Source organism: Marmota flaviventris, chromosome 8, assembly GCF_047511675.1.
Source record: "Marmota flaviventris isolate mMarFla1 chromosome 8, mMarFla1.hap1, whole genome shotgun sequence".
Lineage (NCBI taxonomy): Eukaryota > Metazoa > Chordata > Mammalia > Rodentia > Sciuridae > Marmota > Marmota flaviventris.
In genome coordinates this window covers 57,800,331-57,820,460 of record NC_092505.1, presented here as the reverse complement: position 1 = coordinate 57,820,460, position 20,130 = coordinate 57,800,331, and the positions used below count along the sequence as shown (strand labels likewise).

At 34.4% G+C, this 20,130-nt stretch overlaps 1 protein-coding gene across 2 annotated transcripts in view; it reads left to right on the top strand.

Moving 5' to 3' along the window:
- Stxbp5l (syntaxin binding protein 5L) overlaps positions 1-20,130 on the top strand; it is a 334,167-nt gene that overhangs the window by 300,315 nt on the left and 13,722 nt on the right. For both annotated transcript variants that reach the window (XM_027936010.2, XM_027936009.2), the window contains 2 exons: positions 12,843-13,013; positions 15,053-15,292. In XM_027936010.2, coding sequence (XP_027791811.1) covers positions 12,843-13,013; positions 15,053-15,292 — 411 coding nt within the window. The remainder of the gene's footprint in view (positions 1-12,842; positions 13,014-15,052; positions 15,293-20,130) is intronic.

Genomic DNA, 20,130 nt, shown 5'->3' with positions numbered 1-20,130 from the left:
GGGTGAAGATCACGAGAAGGGCAGTTAAATAAATGAAAATTCAGAACAAATTAAATATGTAAAATAAATCAAAATGTCAAGAAATAATAAACCTCTCTCCATAATAACTCTGAATATAAATGGTCTCAAATCTCTAATTAAAAGACATTGATTGTCAGAGTGGGTTAACAAATAAGACCCAATTACATGCTGTTTGAAAGAGGCTCATCTCATAGGCAAAGACATCCACAGACTGAAAAGAAAAGCATGGGAAAAAAAAATGTTCCATGTGAATGGTATCTGCAAACAAGCAAGAGTAGATAGTCAAATACCTAACAAAGTAGATTTCAAACAAAAAGTAAACAAGAAAGTCACTATTTACTGGAAAGGAAATAGTCCAAGAAGATATAACGATAGTAAATATTATACTCCTAATATTGGTGCACCTAATTACATAGAAAAAAAAGACTCAGAACCCAGTACAATAATACTAGATGATTTCAAAATATCCTACTCACCAACAGCTAAGTCATCAAATCAGTACTTCTGACCTTAATACAATGAATAGACTGTTTCATCCACATACATCTGCATCTACTTTTTCTTCAGCAGTATTCATGGAACTTTCTCAAAAATAGATAATTTTTAGATCACAAAGGAGGTCTTACTATTTCAGTCACCTTTTTCATTGCTGTGACCAAAAGACTTGATGAGAACACAGAGGAAGAAAAGTTTATTTGGATTTTCACAGTTTCTGATATCTTAGTCTGTACATGGCCAACTCTATTCTTTGGGACCTAAGGAAAATAGATCATCATGGCAGAAGAGTGTTGCGCAGGAAATTGGCTCATGTCACGGCACCAGGATGCAGAGTATGGGGTGGGGGGACTCTCCTCACCATGGGAAAAATATATACCCCAAAGGCATGCCCACAAAGACCCATCTCCTCTAGCCACACCCTTCCTGCCTATAGTTGCCATCCAGTTAATCCTTATCAGTGAATTAATGCACTGATTAGATTAAGGGTCTCATAACCTAATCATTTAACCTCTAAGCCCTATTGCACATGAGCTTTTGGGGCACACTTCACATCAAAACCATAACACTTAGCTATTACCAAAAAAAATCAATATAATCTCTTACATCTTTTCAGATTATAATGGAATAAAATTAAAAATCAACAAGAAAAATTAGAGCGATCACATAAACACAGAGATTGATCAATACTCTTTTTTAAAAATATTTATTTTTTAGTTGTAGTTGGACACAATACCTTTGTTTTATTTATTTTTATGTGGTGCTGAGGATCGAACCCAGGGCATCGCACACACACTAGGCAAGCATTCTACCACTGAGCCATCACCAGCCCTGATCAATATTCTTGAATAAAGAATGGGTCATAAAGAAAATAAGAGGAGAAATCTTAATTTCTAGAATCAAAAATAGTGATACAATGTATCAAAATCTCTGGATACTATGAAATGCCCACATTAAGAAAAAGAAGAAGAAGAAAAAGGAAAATCACAAAGAAACATTCTATGTTACATCTCAAGACCCCAGAAAATCATGAACAAAGTAATTCCAAAACCAGTAGAAGAAGGAAAAAATTAGGATCAGAGCCACAATTATAGAAATCAAGATTATAAAATTAACACAAAGAGTTAGTGTAATAAATATCTGATTCTTTGGAGAAGGTAAACAAGATTAATAGACTCCTAGCCAAACTAACCAAAAAAAAGAAAAAGAAAAAGAACACCAAAATCAACAAAATTGAAGATGAAAAGGGAAGTTTACCTTGGAAATTTCTGAAATCCACAGCATCATCAAGAGCTATTTTTAAAACTTACACTCCAAAAACCTGGAAATTCTAGAAGATGTAGTTTCTAGACACATACAACTTAACAAAAATGAACCAAATGAATATAGAAAACCTAAACAGATCCATATTAATCAATGAAATTAAAGGAGTCATAAAAGCCTCCCACCAAATTAAAGCCCAGGACCAGATGGATTCTTAGCTGAATTCTACTGGATTTTTAAGGAAGAATTAATACCAGTATTCCTCAAATTATTCCACGAAATAGGAAGGGAGGGAATACACCCAAATTAATTCTGTGAAGACACATGAAGCACTGGGTATAGTAGCACATTCCTTTACAGGCATGTGGCTCAGGAGGCTGAAGCAGGAGGATTGCAAGTTCAAAGCCAACCTCAGCAACTTAGTGAGGCTCTAAGCCACTTAGTGAGACCCTGTCCCAAATTTTAAAAGAAGGACTGGGGATGTAGCTCAGTGGCTAAGTACCGTTGGATTCAATTCCTATTCCCCCAAACAAACAAGACACGTTAAGCAAAGAAAATCAATATCTATAATGAATATAGACACAAAATACTTAATAAAATATTAGCAATCTGCATTCAAAAACATACTAAGATTTTACACCACAATCAAGTTTGTTTCATCCCAGGGATCCCAGGTTGGTTCACATAGGTAAAGCAATAAATGAAATTCGTCACATAAATATAATTAAGGACAAAAATCACATGATCATCTCAAATACATTAAAAGCATCTTATAAAATTCAGCACATATTCACATGAGAAGCGCTGGAGGAACTAGGGGTAGATGGAACTTACTTCAACATTATATAGGCTAAATATGAAAAATTAAAGTCAAAATCATATTGAACAGAGAAAAGCTGAAAGCATTTTCTCATCACTCCTACTTAACATAGTTCTTAAAACTCTAGCCAGAGCAATCAGGAAAGAAAAGGAAATTAAAGAAATACAAATGGGAAAAGTCAATTTATGTCTGTTTTCTGTTGACATAATTCTATATTTAGAAAACCCCAAAAAATTCTACCAGTCATAACCATATTCAGGAAAGTTGCAGGATATGAGATCAACATAAAAAAATCAACTGCTTTCTTATACTCTAATAATGAATCCGCTGAAAAAGAACAGGAAAACAATTTCATTCACAATAGCCTTGAGAAAATGAAATATCTTGGAATTGCCTAACCAATGAAATGAAAAACCTCTACAATAAAAGTTATAGAACACCATAGAAAATAATTGAAGAAAACCTTAGAAGATGGAAAGATCTCCCATGGAGATATTGGATAGGCAGAATTAATATTATCAAAATTTTAGGCCATATTACCAAAAGTGGTCTACTGATCTAATGCAATCCCAATCAAAATACCAATGTCCTTCTTCACAGAACTAGAAAAAACAGTCCTATCATGCATTTGGAAAAATAAAAGATCCAGAATAGCCAAAGTAATAATAATAAAAGCAATGCTGGACACATCACTATCTCAAATTATACTCTAGAGATACAGTAACAAAAACACCATGGTATTTGGCATAACAATGGACATGAAGACCTACTGAATAGAAGACACAGAGATAAATTTATAGATACTGTCATCTGATCTTTGACAAAGGTGCCAAATACATAAATTGAAGAAAGAATACCCTTTTTAACAAATGGTACTAGGAAAACCGGGATATCCACATGGAGAAGAGTGAAACTAGATGCCTATCTCTCACCTTGCACAAAAGTCAACTCCAAGTGAATCAAAGACCTAGGAAATTGACCAGAAAAACTTCAAGTGTTAAAAGAAAACATAAGGTCAATACTACAACATATTGGTGCAGGCACCAGCTACCTTAATAAAAATCTTAACGCTGAAGAAATAAAACCAAGAATCAATAGGAGAATGGCATCAGATTTAAAAAGCTTTACAGAGCAAAGGTAACAGCATGAAGTGAGAGCCTACAGAAGGGGAGGTCTATTAATATTTGGTTTATATATTGGGATGATCCAGTATTGGGAACATATACATTCAGTATTATACTTTCTTCTTGCTGAATTAATCCCTTTATTCTTATATAATGACCTATTTTGTCTCTTTTTACTGCTTTGTATTTAAAAATTATTGTTATATTATTATGGCTACTTCTTTCCTTGAATTACATCTGCATGGGATATCTAACTCCATCCCTTTACTTTCAGTGTATGTATGTCCTTAAAGATAAGATGAGTTTATTGTAAGCAGTATGCAGTTGTGTCTTATTTGTTTTATTGTTGTTTATCTATTTAGTTCTTTTGTCTTTTAATTGTAGGATTTAATCTATTTACATTCATGGTAACTATTTATAGGTAAGGTTTTACTATAGCCATTACATAACTTGTTTCTTATTTTGTTGTAGTTCCTTGCTTTCTCCATATCTTATCTTCCTTCATAATTAATTTACTCTAGTAGAATAGAATAAGAAATAACAACACACCTATAATCCCAGCAGCTTGGGAGGCTGAGGCCAGTCCAAAGCCAGTCTCGGCAACAGCAAGGTGCTAAGCAACTCAGTGAGACTCAGTCTCTAAATAAAATATTTTTAAAAGGGTCTGGGGATGTGACTCAGTGTTTGACTGCCCCTGAGTTCAATCCACCATGCCAAATAAAGAAAAAAGAAATAACAACATACCCCTTTGACATTTTAAAGTCCTTGAACCCTAATAACCCAAATATTTCCCCGTTAATACTATCCTAATGTTTACATAAGTTTTCTTCACTCCTCTTCATTATTTTTTACTTTTCTCTTCAAACTGTATATTTTCAAATAACTTAGCTTTGAGTTTACTAAATCTTCTGTTTGATCTATCCTCTTATTGATGCCTTCCAAAGTGTTTTTATTTTTACTGAGTATATTTTTCAGCTCAAGAATTTGTTTGATTTTTTAAACTGCTTTCATCTCTTTATTAAATTTCTGTTAGAATATTGAAATGTTTCCAAATTTTCTTTAAGTTTGTTGATTTTTCCTTAAAACAATTTTCAATTCTCTTGATTTTTCCATGCTTATCACTATTTGTTATGGTTTGTATCTGGAATTTTTCCTAAAAAAGCTCATATGTTGAAGACTTGGTATCCATACAGTAATGTTCAAAGGTGAGACTTTTAGGAATTGATTTGCATGCAAAGGCTTTAACCTCATCTACTGCATCATCATGGATTAATCATCAATGGATTTATACTTTGGACTATTCAGAGGTAGTGGAAACTATAGGAGGTAGGACCTAGTTGAAGGGAGTAGGTCTTTGGGGATATTCCCTTTGGGACTATACCTTGTCCCTGGCCCCTTCTCTCTTCCTTTCTCTTTGTTCTTTGGCTGCCATGAGGTAAACAGCCTTCTCTGCCACATATTCTTATTGCCATGATGTTTTGCCATGCCTCAGTCAAAAAACAATGGACCAAAAACTCTGAAATTTTGAGACAAATTAAATCTTTCCTCCTTTAAGTTGTTTTTGTCAAGTAGTTTGTCACAGTGATGAAAAGTTGACTATCATACTATCTAGTTTGTCTCTGGCACCTCATTTGAAAATCATTTTGATGCTTATTGGCATGAGCAATAAAGAATCAGGTGTTTATTCCAGTCTTCCCAACCTGGATTGTTTGTATCTTTCCTTCCAGGAATTCCAAGCAGTCTCCTTATTTTCTCTGAGACTATAATCATTTCTATGATTCAGAACAGGCTAGTATCCAGGTCCAGATTTGCCTGGAGCCTGCTGGTGGTGTGTCGTCACTATTTCAGTACTAAAGGGCAATCTAAGCCCAGATTTGTCCCAAATACACTATTGATTTGTTGTTTAGAGACAACCAGTAGTATACTTAGAAAGAGTAGTTTATCCCCATAAGTTTCTTGCTGAGTCCAGGATAGGCCCAGTTGTTGACAGTTACATCTGTGGAAATATACTGCAGAATTCTGCCTGGCTATGGGTAGTCACCATGGATGGACCAACCCCAGTCTCCTCTAGCACATTTCTTACCACCAATGTCACCAAGCTGTGTTTTATACCCTGAGCCCACAACTTACCAAAACCAGCACAACACTGCAGTAAGATCAAGACCCACATTTCTATGTGCTGCTTATTGCCGAGGTGTATTGTGGCCCTAAACTACTGCAGCCAATAAAAATTGCTGCTAATAGACTAGGGCTGCGTGTCTTCCCCTGTCACTGAAATAGTTCCAGAGACTCCATCTTCATTCCAGCCTAGAGATATGGGCTGTTAGGATATACCTAGCATTAAGTTTCACCAGCCCAGCAGTAAATCCCAGGGCAAAGTCTTGTGCTTAGTAATCTGTCTTATTCCCAAAAAATGGATTTTATACTATGATATGCTGCCCATGGTTGAGATAGTGTTGGTGAAGGCTCTCCCCTGGCCACCAGAGCTGATGCTAAGCATGGTCACACCTGAGTCTCATAGGTACAGGAGCCTGCACAATCTCAGGAGAAGGAAAGTTGTGCCTCAAGCCCACTCCAAGGCTAGAAATGATGCAGATTAAAACTTAAGTCTATGCAACCAATGCACAGATCTTCTCCCGATTCCTGGGTTGATATAGAGGCTCAATCTATAAGCTCTGGCCTGTACATGGGCCTTTAGTTTCTACCAGGTGTTGGGTATTACAATAATGGGCCTGGCACTATAGTCCAAGATAAATCCCCTGTTATCTTTTGTGCCTTGCACCCCAGTGGGTAAAGTCTTGCTCCCTACTCTGCCATGAGGTTAGAGGAGGAGTGGTGAAAGCAGTCATCACTTGGCCTAATGCAATTTTAGTTGCTCAGTCTGCAAGTTGGTTGGAGGCTTTATCCATCACTGCATTTCTCCAATGCTGCGTGGTAGCATGGTACATTTCATGTGTAAGGCCTGATCTTAATTCTCTCTCTAACCCACTAGTGGAGGGCATGTCTCTCCATGCTGGGCTGCTTGGAGTTGGGAGAGGGGTGATATGGGTTCTGAGAATTTTATAGGATTTCTTTTTCTCGTATCAATTATTATTTGTTTTTACTTTTTTTCCCATTGTCCTAGAGTTTTCAATATACTTTTACAACTAATCCAAGTTCTCTTTTAAATAACATAATACTGTTTTATAGATAGTGCAAGTACCTTATAATAATATCAAAGTATTCTTAATTCTTCCTTCCTGTCCCATTATCATTGATCATTCATTTCACTTATGCACATGCTATTCTCCTATGCTGTACATTTTTTTTTGCAACTTAGTGTGTATCTGCAATTACCTAAAATGAAAAGCAAAAGAGAAAAAAAAATTCTAAGAAATGTTATTGTGCCCTTAAGGAAAGTTTAAATATATTTAAGCAACAGAGAAAAAGGCAAAAAGGCACTTTATAACATAAAATTTCCAATATCTAGCATTCAATGAAGCAGAAGATTATAATCTATGATGAGAAAGTATTAATCAATAGAAACTGACTCAGCAATGGCACTTAGGATAGAATTTATAGACAAAGACATTAAATTATTATTTAAAATACACTCCATGTGCTCAAGAAGGTAGAAGAAAGCACAAGCATATTAAGAAGTAAATGGAAATATCAAAAAGACCTAACTTAAACTTCTAAAAATCAAAAACATAACGTCTAAGATGAAAATACACTGGATGGGCTTAATAGTGGAATTGATACTGCAAAATAAAACATTACTATATGCTAAGATACACTATCTAAAATGAAACAAAAGAATGAAAAGATCAAAAATTGTTCACAGAGAATTAGTGACAGGCTGGCCAACTCCATGTTGCCTAACTCAGATGAAATAAAACTCTCAGGAGGGGAAAATGTGTGGTGCAGAAATAATGTTTGAATAAGTCAAAAATGTTCCTAATTTGGTGAACAGTATAAATCCACAGATCCAAGAAACTTAATGAATTTCAAGCACAAGAAATATAAAGAAAATTGTACAAGTTACATCATAATTGGAATTCTTAAAAACATCTGGATGGGGAAAGACATTAATATATTGAGGTACAAATATAGGAACAAATTGGACTTCTCCACTTTAACACAAACTAGAAGACAGTGGAAGAACATTTTTAAACTATTGAAGGAAAAATTGTCCAACTAGAATTTTGTACCCAACAGAAATATCTTTTTAAAATGAAGGTGAAACCAATGCTTTTTCAGAGAAACAAAAGCTGAAAGAATCCAGCACCAAATATAAAGTGCTTTAAGAAATGCTGTAGCAAGTCTTTCAGAGAGAAGGAAAACAGTTCTGAGGGTAATCTGAATCTACACAGAGGAATGAAGAGCATTATAAATGGTAAATATGTGGGTAAGCAAGAATATTTACTTCATTTTTAAATCTCTCTGAAAGATAATTGATGTCTGAAAAGTCCCAAGTATCCATCAAAAGGTGGATGACTTGTTAAATTGTGGCATATCCAGACAGTGGAATACTACTCAGCAATAAAAAGAAATGACTAGGGGGTTGAGATTGTGGCTCAGCAGTAGAGCACTTGCCTAGCAGGTGCGAGGCCCTGGGTTTGATCCTCAACTCCACATAAAAATAAATAAATAAAAGTATTGTGTCCAACTACAACTAAAAAATCAATATTATTTTTTAAAAAATGATTGACACATACAACATGAAAGAATCCAGACAAAAAGCACATATAAATTGTATTCTTACTCTATGACCTCTAGTGTGGTTGAACATTATTTTGGCCTGCAAAGCTTCTGAATATACCTCATAGGTTCTCCCTGAGATTTTTTTTAATATCTTTAATTTTTATTTATTTATTTTTATGTGGTGTTGAGGATCGAATCCAGGGCCTCACTCATGCAAGGCAAGTGCTATACTACTGAACCACAACCCTAGCCCCTCCCTGAGATTTTGAACTGTGAATATACTTTGAGAAATTCTTTTCTTGCTTAAACAAAATCAGACAACCAACCAACATTAAATTGATTGATAAGCCTTGTCCCCTAACTAGGGTTACATGAACAATGATGAAGGAAGGAGAAAAAGAATTGACTATAAAAGTAGGGCAAGAATAAAGTTAATGTGGATTTTCAATTATTTGAATCAATTGTTTTATATTGGCTATATGGTTAAGTGCAGAGTTTTGTATTTTATTTATCTTCATGGTTTTTAAAATCCAGTGCTCATTTTTTATTTAGTTCAACATTTATTTCATCATAGAGTCAACCTCTATGGCATAGAATTTTTAATTTTCTGGGAAATGTATATTAAAAATTTTGTTTAACAAAACTCATATTAAATCAGATCTTTATTTGCAGTCTTCTACAAAGCCTTAGTAAGTGATAATTTTTAAAATAACTTCAGTTGAATACAATATGACATTTTTAGTAAGTCATTTCTTTATTTAATGATTTTTTTAAATGTGTAATTTTTAAAATTTGAGAATTTTTGTCTAAAATAGAGAATAGCCATGTCCCTTAACTTTAATTATTGCTTTAAGGCTGAAATTTTTAGAATGTTAAATTTTCTCTACATGTTATATTACTGGAGTACATGACAGCTGGACTAAATCACCAATATAATCAGGGGGCAGCTGTAAGAAATAGGAGCCATTCATTCTGGCTGGCTATGTCATGCAGAAAGAGATTAGTACAAGAAAGTATGTACTTATCAGATCCTTAAGAAACTAGAGATGTGGACTCTAAGCTTGGCCTACAGGTGTGACTTTTAGAATAAGGTCAATATGCATATGTACTAAGGGACCAGACACCTTTACTACAGGTGAAAAACCAGAACATCACTGCCAATCAACTGTTGAATTTAAGAACATATTGCTAGAAGTAAGATCAGGAATCTACCACAATAGTTGTCTTTTGACATACTAAGTGGCCTCTTGACTGGGCTCTGAAAAGTTGCTTTCAAAACCAAATAAAGCCATCATTGCAATGTCCAAAGAAGCAGAAAAATGGCTTACATCCCATCTTAAAAATTATTTTCCAGACCCTTTGAACCCTGAGACGTCTGACCAACTACCCTGAGGCCACCATTCCCAAAACTTCTGAAGCATAAACCTCTTGAACTGCCTCCATTGACAGTTCCCACCCATCTCAGCCTTTGCATGATTGTGGGCCAGGCATGTGAGAATACAAAGGAATCAAAGTCCCCATCCAGTGAAGCATTCTCAACTAATGCCCCCATGCCATCATGCAGATAAGACATCCACACTTACCTAGTTAGTAAAAGTCCTGGCCTACAGAATCTGTGAGCACAATAAAATTATTATTGTTACACATCAACTTTGGAGTGGTTTTTTGTGGTTGTTCTGTAGTGTGTGTGTGTGTGTGTGTGTGTGTGTGTGTGTGTGCGCGCGCGCGCGCACAACAGAAAATAACCAAAACATAATAGCATTCATATTTTATGTGTTTTTATAAGCATTTCAAAATATTTTAAAAGACGATAATACTCAGTATATCTCTGTATAGGATATATACAACAATTTACCTAAAGCCTTTTGTTCGATTGTAAAGGATAACTGGTTTCCAATTAGTCTTTAATCTAACACTGTAGTGAATATCTTTATCAATAGATATTTATATTTTTATTGTGTATTTAGCATTATTTCTTTATCATAAGTTTCCAGAATGACTGTATCTAAGCTATAACTAAATTTCTTTCTAAAAGTTTGGGGTTTTTTGTTTTGTTTTGTTTTATTTTTGGTACCGGGATTGAACTCAGGGGCACTCAACCACCGAGCCCCATCCCCAGCCCTATTTTGTATTTTATTTAGAGACAGGGTCTCGCTGAGTTGCTTAATACCTCACTTTTGCTGAGGCTGGCTTTGAACTCACAATCCTCCTGCTTCATCCTCCAAAGCTTCTGGGATTGTAGTCATGCTCCACTGTGCTTGGCTTTCTAAATGTTTTATACCAATTCACATTTATCTTGAATATTTGGCAAGATGATAGAGATATTAAAAATGAAAATTCATTCCTATATATTTAAACATTTAAACTACTAAAATGTTAATCAGCCCTATTGAAAACAAAACTTTGGTGTGCCTGTGTGTGGTAATGTAAGCCAATCAAAAATGAGAAGCTGGGGGAAATTGGGCCACCACAGCAGATAGGGCAAAAAAAAAGAAAAAGTATATTGAGTAATATTAATTGATACTGCTCTGTTATGAGCTGAAATTAGACATATTTACATGAAACAACCACCAAAAGATGGTAACAGCTAGGCAGGTATGGCTTCGGTTTAGCAAGTCCAAAGAGTTCTGGCTAAGTGGATAAATTTCCCTGTTCTCAAGGCTCTGCCATACTTTTGTATGGAGAGGGCTGAAATTCATTCCACTTTCCTTTGAACAAACTGTGACCCCTAGAGCAGGGTCTCATGTCTGTGAAAAAGGAAGTTTTTTTTCAAAGGATATACCCAGGGTTGTGGCTAGTTCAGAGGGGGCATGTTGTTGCCATTGCCCCTCTACAGTAGTTGCCATTTTCTAATTCATACGAAGTTGTTCATGCCAGCTGTTGACCTCAGTATTCTTCCTATTTATAAGTCTAGATTTGATAAAGAAGAGGAATCTCAGAGTTCTTGACTAAAGCTTCACCATGGCTAACTCATCATGAAATATTTCTGCCTTTCCAGAGATATTATGTCAAAATGGGGAGTGATTGGTTCTAAAAGGCTTGGATCTCAGTGTTTATTACATCTGCTTCCCAAACCCTACTAAATATGTCTTCAAAATTGTTATCCATTGCCAAATACTTAGCTAACCCTGTGCTCCAGTTTTTAAGCATACAGATATTAACTGAGAAAATCTGGGTTAGAATTCTGCCTACACAATTGCCATGTAGGTAATAGGAGAAAATTTGCTGAACCCTTTTTTCTGAGCTTGATTTCCTTATCTGTATTATTAGAATGATAATAATAAAAGCACCTCTATTGAAGCATTTTGTGAAGATTAAATGAGATAGTATTATAATGTTCCCACTAATTAAATATTTGATATTAACTCTCATTTAAAAAAACACATGCTAACATATTAAAATTCCTTTATCGCCCTTGACTAGCTATAAGTACATACCAAATACTAGTTCCATGTGTCCACTGTAGTATTAAGCATTCTTCTGCATGTAACTATCATCCTTTGGATGACCAAAGAAGCACATTTCAAAATGTGTTCTGTGTATTGCAAGATTATAAGGTAATGTTTGAAACACAATTTGTTATCTTTAAGAAACATAAGAAAATATATTTTTAGTTGATTGAACCCAGGGCATGCTAGTACCCCTAGCATGACTATAACCCCACCCTCAAGGGTTTTTTTTCTTCTTTTTGTTTTGTTCTTTTTTCAGTTATGTCAAATCAAAGCTTAACTCACAAGGCCTAAATAAACAGTAATCATTTGGACATGAGCAGTTTTATACTCTGGGACAAGAGTAATAATAATAATATTTTTTCAGTGTGCACTGTATGCCAGCATGTATTTGGGCATGTGACATGTACAATTACACATATGTATACACATGTACACACACAAAAATCACAAAACTCCATGGGGCAGATAATAATATTTCAGATTTACAGATGAAGAAACTAAAGCATGGAGAATTTTAGTAATTTGTATAGCTAATAAGATGCAGAACTAGAATTTATGCCCAGACAGCCTGGCTCCCAATATTCTTAATTGCTATTCTCAGCTACAAAATGTTCCTGTTCTAAAAAATTTTAAACTCTAGGTACTGAAAGTGCTTCCAAGACTTACATAAATTAGAGTATATTTAATTTATGTAACAAAAGTCCAAGATTATAATTTATTTCATATTGCCATTAAATAATAAAGGACATAGTGGAGATGTAGAATAAATTTTAAACTATGTTAGTCAAATTATAAAAATACTCCTTAAAATTAAATATATTTTAAATATTTTGCTAACTAAAAACAGCAAGGACTGAGCCATATTTATATGGTTCAGAACAAAAGGGATTCTTACTCCTTTTCATTTGTTAATCTACATCTTTCAGTTCCTTTATGTGAAGATTTAATTATGATATTTACACTGCCTTCTTCCTCTTGGTACAGACCATGTAAATGGACATTGCACAAGTCCAACCTCTCAGAGTTGCAGTTCTGGAAAACGTCTTTCTAGTGCTGATGTTTCAAAAATAAATCGCTGGGGTCCTGCAAGACCACCATTTCGAAAGGCTCAGTCAGCTGCTTGCATGGAGATTTCTTTACCAGTTACAACAGAAGGTAGGCTAAACATAGCAATTTTGTTGGTTACAGATAAAATTTGGTTTACAATGGAAACAAGTGCTGTGAACAAGGAATGGAAATCACATTGAAAAGATACAAATATCTACTAGACAATGAGTCACTGAGAGCCTGGTGGGGCTGCAGCTAACTCCAAATCCATTTCTTACCTCACTTCTTTAGTCATCTCTAAAATGAGAATGACTCCACTATAGAGAGACTCCACCCACTCTATAAAACAGAAAACCTATGCCTTAATCTATTCTCTATCCTTCCAATAAAAATTAGCATCTCTATCTGTAGATAGTTATTTAGTGTCTTACAAGCTTAATTTCCTCAACTGTCAAATGAAGGTGATCAAGAAAAAATATTTTATTCTCAAGCTTAGAACTTCATCTTCATATATTTTAAAAAGGAAGGTCTGTTTGCTTTTTTATGGAATGAGTATGGGGCCATGGAATAAAGTACCAGAACCAAAGACTGGAGCTGTTAAGAAAGGAAAAGAAAGGGGAATCTTTTAACTTTGCTGCTGCTCTCCTGTTAATAAGAAATTTTAGGAAGAGAGAAAGGGAAAAAAATCATTTTAGGATGATTTGCTATTCTAAGAATAATTCCTTATTTAATATCTCTTAGGATTTTTTTAACATTTTTTATTTTTTTGAAAGTGGTTGGAAACAATACCTTTATTTATTTATTTTTATGTGGTGCTGAGGATCAAACCCAGGGCCTCGCATGTGCTAGATGAGTGTTCTACCACTGAGCCACAATCCCAGCCCCTCTTAAGATTTTTGATAATCTATATTCTTCAAAATATTTAAAGTAAAATTTATTGTTCAATTTTTGTTTCTTTAACATTATGTTGTATTGAATCTGGCCCTGTGAACGTGCAGATAATGGTGTCCTCTCTCACAGGAGTCTGTGAACTTTCAAATGGTAACAAACCACCAGTTAAAAGTTTGGGAAAAATATATTAGCTGGAAGGTTGAACTAGAAGCAACACGTAAGGGTTATAAAAGAAATAATGCTCTTTTAATCACTTTACTAGTGCTGCCAAATTTGAGTTTTAGATATTTGTGCCTCTAATTTGTGCTGGATTCTGGGGAAATTACTGAACTCTAAGTCTCTGTCTTCAAATCTATAAAATAAATAGATTATCTACCTCTAATCTCTAAGTTTTATGAAAAACTTATAAATTTGCTGAGACATAGAAAGGGAAAATTAAGAATACTATATTTTGTTTCATGGAAAAATATTCTGAGGAGTCATATTTAGTCTCTTTTACAAAAATAATTAGGAGGCACATTTGGACCTATCAAGAGGGAAAAGAGTGAAGACAGTAAAAAGAAAAATAAGAGGAGCTTATACCCTGGAGCAGTAAAAGAACAGTACAACACTATTAACATTTAATTAAAATGGGTGAGTTTATGCTTGTTGGAGTATGCACATGAGCAAGTGTTGATAAGCAAGAGGATCTGAGGCCATTCTCTTTCCTTTAAGTGGACTAAAGCCCTCTCAGAAAGATTACCACCACTGACAGGATGGCATAGTCTATAGCTCCTTTGGTCCTAGGCAAAATTAGAACTAGATTTGATTCAAACAAATTCAGAAAAATACTATTTGCATTTAGGCCTTGGTAAAATTTTAATTTTTCCACTCATAATTTCCCCAGATCATCCAATGTATTTGTCACAGAATATTTCAGGTTGTTCCTCTCATGTCAGTAGCCATAATATTGTCAGTACATTGGAACTGCAATAAATCATTAGGAATACTTTGAACAATTGAGAGATAGGAAGGAAGTGCAATTAAAACTGTATCAGAAATTCTTATAAGCTTGACTATTTAAGTCTGCTTTCCAGCTTCAGTCTCTCCACCTTCAACATAAGCTGGTGCAAAGCTGGATAAACTACCTTCCAAGTCAATTAATGAAGAATTAAATTCTTTATATTCACACTTTTTGGTTTTCATGTATTAAATTTGACTTTACTTGTTTTGTAAATACACTGATACTTCATTTTAGTCTTTTTAAATTTCCATAGAAAACCGAGAGAATTCATATAATCGTTCCAGAAGCTCTAGTATCTCCAGTATTGACAAAGATTCTAAAGAAGCAATTACAGCTTTATACTTCATGGAATCCTTCGCACGGAAAAATGACTCTACTGTCTCTCCTTGTCTGTTTGTTGGAACCAGTCTGGGAATGGTATTAATCATCTCCCTAAACCTACCATCAGCAGATGAACAGAGGTTTATAGAGCCGGTTGTGGTATTGTCAAGTGGTAAGAGTTTTTATTCATTCATTCCCTTGTGGCTACTTTTTCAAATTTAGATATAAAGTATCAATAATTTGCATTGATTTAGGACAAAGGTTATGTATTTAAATCTTTTGTGTAATAGGAACTATTGAGAACTTCATAAAATCATATTGTGTTCCAACATTGTCATATTGTAACTTACCTATTTTTCAGGGTAAAAGAGTTATCACCATTGCTGCAGTAGTAAATTGTGGAACTGCCAACCTAATCAACACTTTGGGCAATAAGTTTCTGAAAAGCACTGAGGAAAACCTTAGCACAAAGCTCAAAAATATTCTAGCAAATGTTGTTTTCTAAGTCACAAGGATAGAAATAAACAATCCCCAGAACTAATATAACAGATCTCTCAATTTTGTAGGGAATTTCTTTGTCATTTGTAGCAAACAAACTCAGACCAAAAGTGATTTTAAAAATTAAAGATTTAAATTTTAGCATTTAATTTGTAAAATATTTATCATTTTTCCCTTATCAACTTAATGAGAAGCTGTCTTTAAGTTTCAATGCCAGTTTTTATTCTTTCAAAATTTTAGTTAATAATAATGTGTCAATATCAGTCCATCAAGTATGATAGATACATTACACAAAAGCAAAATGTAAAATAGGGAAATGAAAAAAGAGATATATGGGATCTCTACGTACTATCTCTCAATTTTTTGTAAAACTAAAACTGCTCTTAAAAATAAAGTCTATTAATTATAAAGGAGAAAGCTATGAGGCTGGGTTCAAATTTATTCTATAATCAACCATTGAAAGAGAGAAAGTCATAATTCATAGTAGTAAACATAAAACATGAAACTGGAGTTTCATAAGAAAAAAAAAAAGAGGTGATGAAAGCCATTTCAATTTTAAAGTAAAATTTTATCCTTCACCGTTCCCTTACTGACCTGTAATAGTTGTTCCAGGCTTCACCCTCTCTGAAATATCTATTTTTCATCCAGTACTCACTGGCCAAGCTTTTGGGTACTGTCCATGGTTGTTTTCTGCTTCTGACTAAAGGATCTGACCAGAACAACTGTAAAGGAGGAAAAGTTTATTTGAGGCCTCACAGTTTCAGAGGTCTTAGTCCACAGAAGGCTGGCTCCATTCCTTGGGGCTCGAGGTGAGGCAGAACATCATGGTGGAAAAGTATGGCAGAGAGAAGCAGCTCACATGGTGATCAGAAAGCAGAGAAATCTCCACTTGCCAGATACAAATATATACTCCAAACCTATGCCCCTAGTTCCCACCTCCTCCTGCTGCATCCTACCACTTCAGTTACCACTCATTTAATCCCTACCAGGGGATTAAGTCACTGATTGGGTTAAGACTCACAATCCAATCATTTCTCCTCTGAACCTTCTTGCATTGTCTTACACGTGATCTTTTCGGGTACACCTCACATCCAAACCATAACAATGGTATTATTCATAGGTATAATGTTGCACCTCAGATCTCTGGAACTTGTCTTTTATACCTGAAATTTTATGCTAATTTATTAGCAAGTCCCCATTTTCCCTTCTCCAAGCCCCTGGCAACCACCATTCTATTCTTTGTTTCTATGGATTTGACAATTTTAAATGTCTCATTTATGGAATCATGCAGTATTTGTCCTTCTGTGACTAGCTTATTTCACTTAATATAAATCCTCAAGATTCATCCATATTGTTGAATAATATAGGATTTCCTTCTTTTTTAAGGCTGAATAATATTACATTGTATGTATCTATTCCTTTTTTATCCTTTCATCTCTTGGACATTTAGGTTGTTTTCACAACTTCACTATTGTGAATAGTACTACAGTGAACATAGGAATACCTATCTCCTCAAGATCCTGATCCTGGGATACATACCCAGAAGCAGTATTGCTAGATTACATGTTAATTCTGTTTGTAAATTTTACATTTTTAATTTTACATGTTAATTCTATTTTTTAATTTTTGAAGAACTTTCACACTCTTTTTCATAGCAGTCTCACCATTTTGCATTCCTACTATCAGTGTAGAGGGTTCCAGTTTCTCCACACTTCACCAACATTGTTGTCTTTTGATTTTGATTTTAAATAATAACTGTCATAACAGATGTGATATTTTATCTCATCATGGTTATGATTTGTGTTTATTTCCTTGATGATCAATGATGTTGAGCATCTTTGCATATACCTGTTGTCCAATTGTTCATCTTTTTTTTAATAAAGTCCATTTTTTATTTATTTATTGTTATGTGGTGCTGGGGATCTACCCAGTACCTCACACATGGTAGGCAAGTGCTCTGCCACTGAGCTATAGCCCAGACCCTAACTTTTCTTTTGAAAAATGTTTACCCAAATCCTTAGCCCAATTTTTTAACAAAACAAGGTGCTAGTTGAGAAGACAAAACTGATAAACCTTTAGCTATACCAACTAATAAAAAAGGACATCTAATAAAATCATAAATGAAGAGGAAAACATTATATAACTGATTCCATAGAAACAAAAAGAATCTTGAGAGAGGACTAACAAACCGGATGACCTAAAAGAAACAGATACTTTTCTAGAAACATTTAACCTATGATGACTGAATCATGAAGAAATAAAGTCTGAATTAGACCCATAACTAGTAAGGAATTGGAATCAGTAATCAAACACCTCCCAAGAAAGGAAAACCCTCTCTCTCTCTCTCTCTCTCTCTCTCTCTCTCTCTCTCTCTCTCTCTCTCTCTCTCTCTCTCTCTCATCACTTGGAGGGTTTGTTAATAAAACAGATTAGTAGTGGACCCCACCCTAGAGTTTCTAATTCAATAGGGTCTAGGGTGGAGCCTGAGAATTTGCATTTTTAACAAGCTCCCAGGTGATGCTGATCCTACAAATGAAAACTTACTTGACTCTGTTGTCTACTAATCTATTACACTTTCCTTATTACCGGTAACACAGAGCTCTGAACAGGATAAATAACATATCTATATCTCCATGATCTCCCTATTCTCTCCTGTTACTATTAGTAAACTCTACGCTTCTAACTAGACAGAATTTTCCAGTTGTGCACTAGATTATACTCCTTTTCTCCTATTCAACAATGTCAACCCAGAAATTTTTCCTCTATTTCCTTTTTAATAAATGTGTCTTTTTCTACTGAATTAGCATACAAATATACCATTATTCCTCCCGCTAAAAAAGAAAAACCTCTGTTGAATCTATTCTCCTATTTCACTTCTTTTTTAATGCAAATTTCATTTTTGAAATGTTTGTAGTATATTCACTGTTTCTAATTTCATTCTCCTAATCTATTTGGAGCTCATTTTGATCATACTTTCTCCCATACTCAACAAAACTACCTTCATATAGGTGACCACTGACTTAATAAGTAAATCCAATGGTAAATTATCAGGCCACATCTTACTTGACATATCTGCAATCTATTATATAAATTACCAATTCTCTCTACCTTATAACACTCATTTATTAGATTAAAGACCTTTATATTTATCTGTTTTTCTTACTGTGGTACTAACTGTTCCTTCTCAGTCTTCTTTATTGGTTCTTTCAATTCATTGCACTGGATTTAAAACAACATAATACCCCAAGACTGACTCCTTTAACTTTTTCTCTTTTCTCTTTACATTGAAGGCCTAGAAGAAATTATCCAACCTCATGATTTTAAATGCGTTTATAATCTGATGTATCATATGTTTTTATTTGTATTTATATTTATAGCTTGGACCTGTTCCCAAATTCCTGACATAGGAATCTAGATATTTGACATCCTCTTGTTTATCTAATAAACACCTCAAACTTAACATGTCCAAAACTGAGCTTCTGATATTTCTCTTTTTTTTCCACAGTATTTCCTATATATCCATTGTCAGTCTGTTCTTCAAGTTGCTCAGATCAAAAACATCTGAATCATCCTTGATCTCTGTTTCTTTCCTATCTTAAATACAATTTATTAGCAAACCCTACTGGCATAACTTTCACAATGTTCTCAGATCCTGACATTTCTCACTATATCTACTGTTACATCTAGTTCAAGAGGGCTATATTTATTTTCCACGTGGATCATTATGTTAATCTCTTCACTGCTCTCCTTTTTTCTAACTTTGATACCCTTTAGAATATGCCCATCAGAAAGAATGATCCTGTTAAATGAAATTTAAGTTATATCACTCCAAGTAAAAGTCTAAATCTTTAGCATGTCCTACAAGAACCTGCATAATCTGGCACCACTCTGTCTCTCTGATTGTATCTCCTATGAGGCTTCCCTTTGTCATTCTAGAGAATCAAGATCTATAGATTCTGAGATTTTACTCTGTGTGCAAGTTAATAAAGGTAGGTTGCCAGTTTCACAGATGCTGATGCAAGGTATGCAGCTCCTATGGCAGAGACAAAGGATAATTTATTACTCACAGAAATCAGAAAAGCAGTAATTTGAGCCGGGATTTTTTTGAGCCCTAATTACCATGGGATGATGCAAAGAAACCTTCACATTAGTATCAGTCTGCTATAGGAAACAAATTAGAAACCAAAGCAGCAGTTTTGACAAGGGCAGCTCAATGAAAAAAAAATGTCATTTTAATGCCATCAGTGTATAAGCATTGGGAATAAGTAAAATGTCTTCTAAAATATGGGTTTCTTGACTTTTTAACCTAATTTGTGCCATACCTACATCAAGGATGCAAAGATATTCATGTAGTTATATTGATGTAATGATAAGGTTATATTAAGAAATGCATTACTAGAAGTTTCATCATGTGAACATCATAGAGTGTACTTATACAAACCTAATGTCATAAGTCAATCAGATGTGGCCTCTTGATGCAACCAAGAGACTTAGTAAACACAAATTATATGA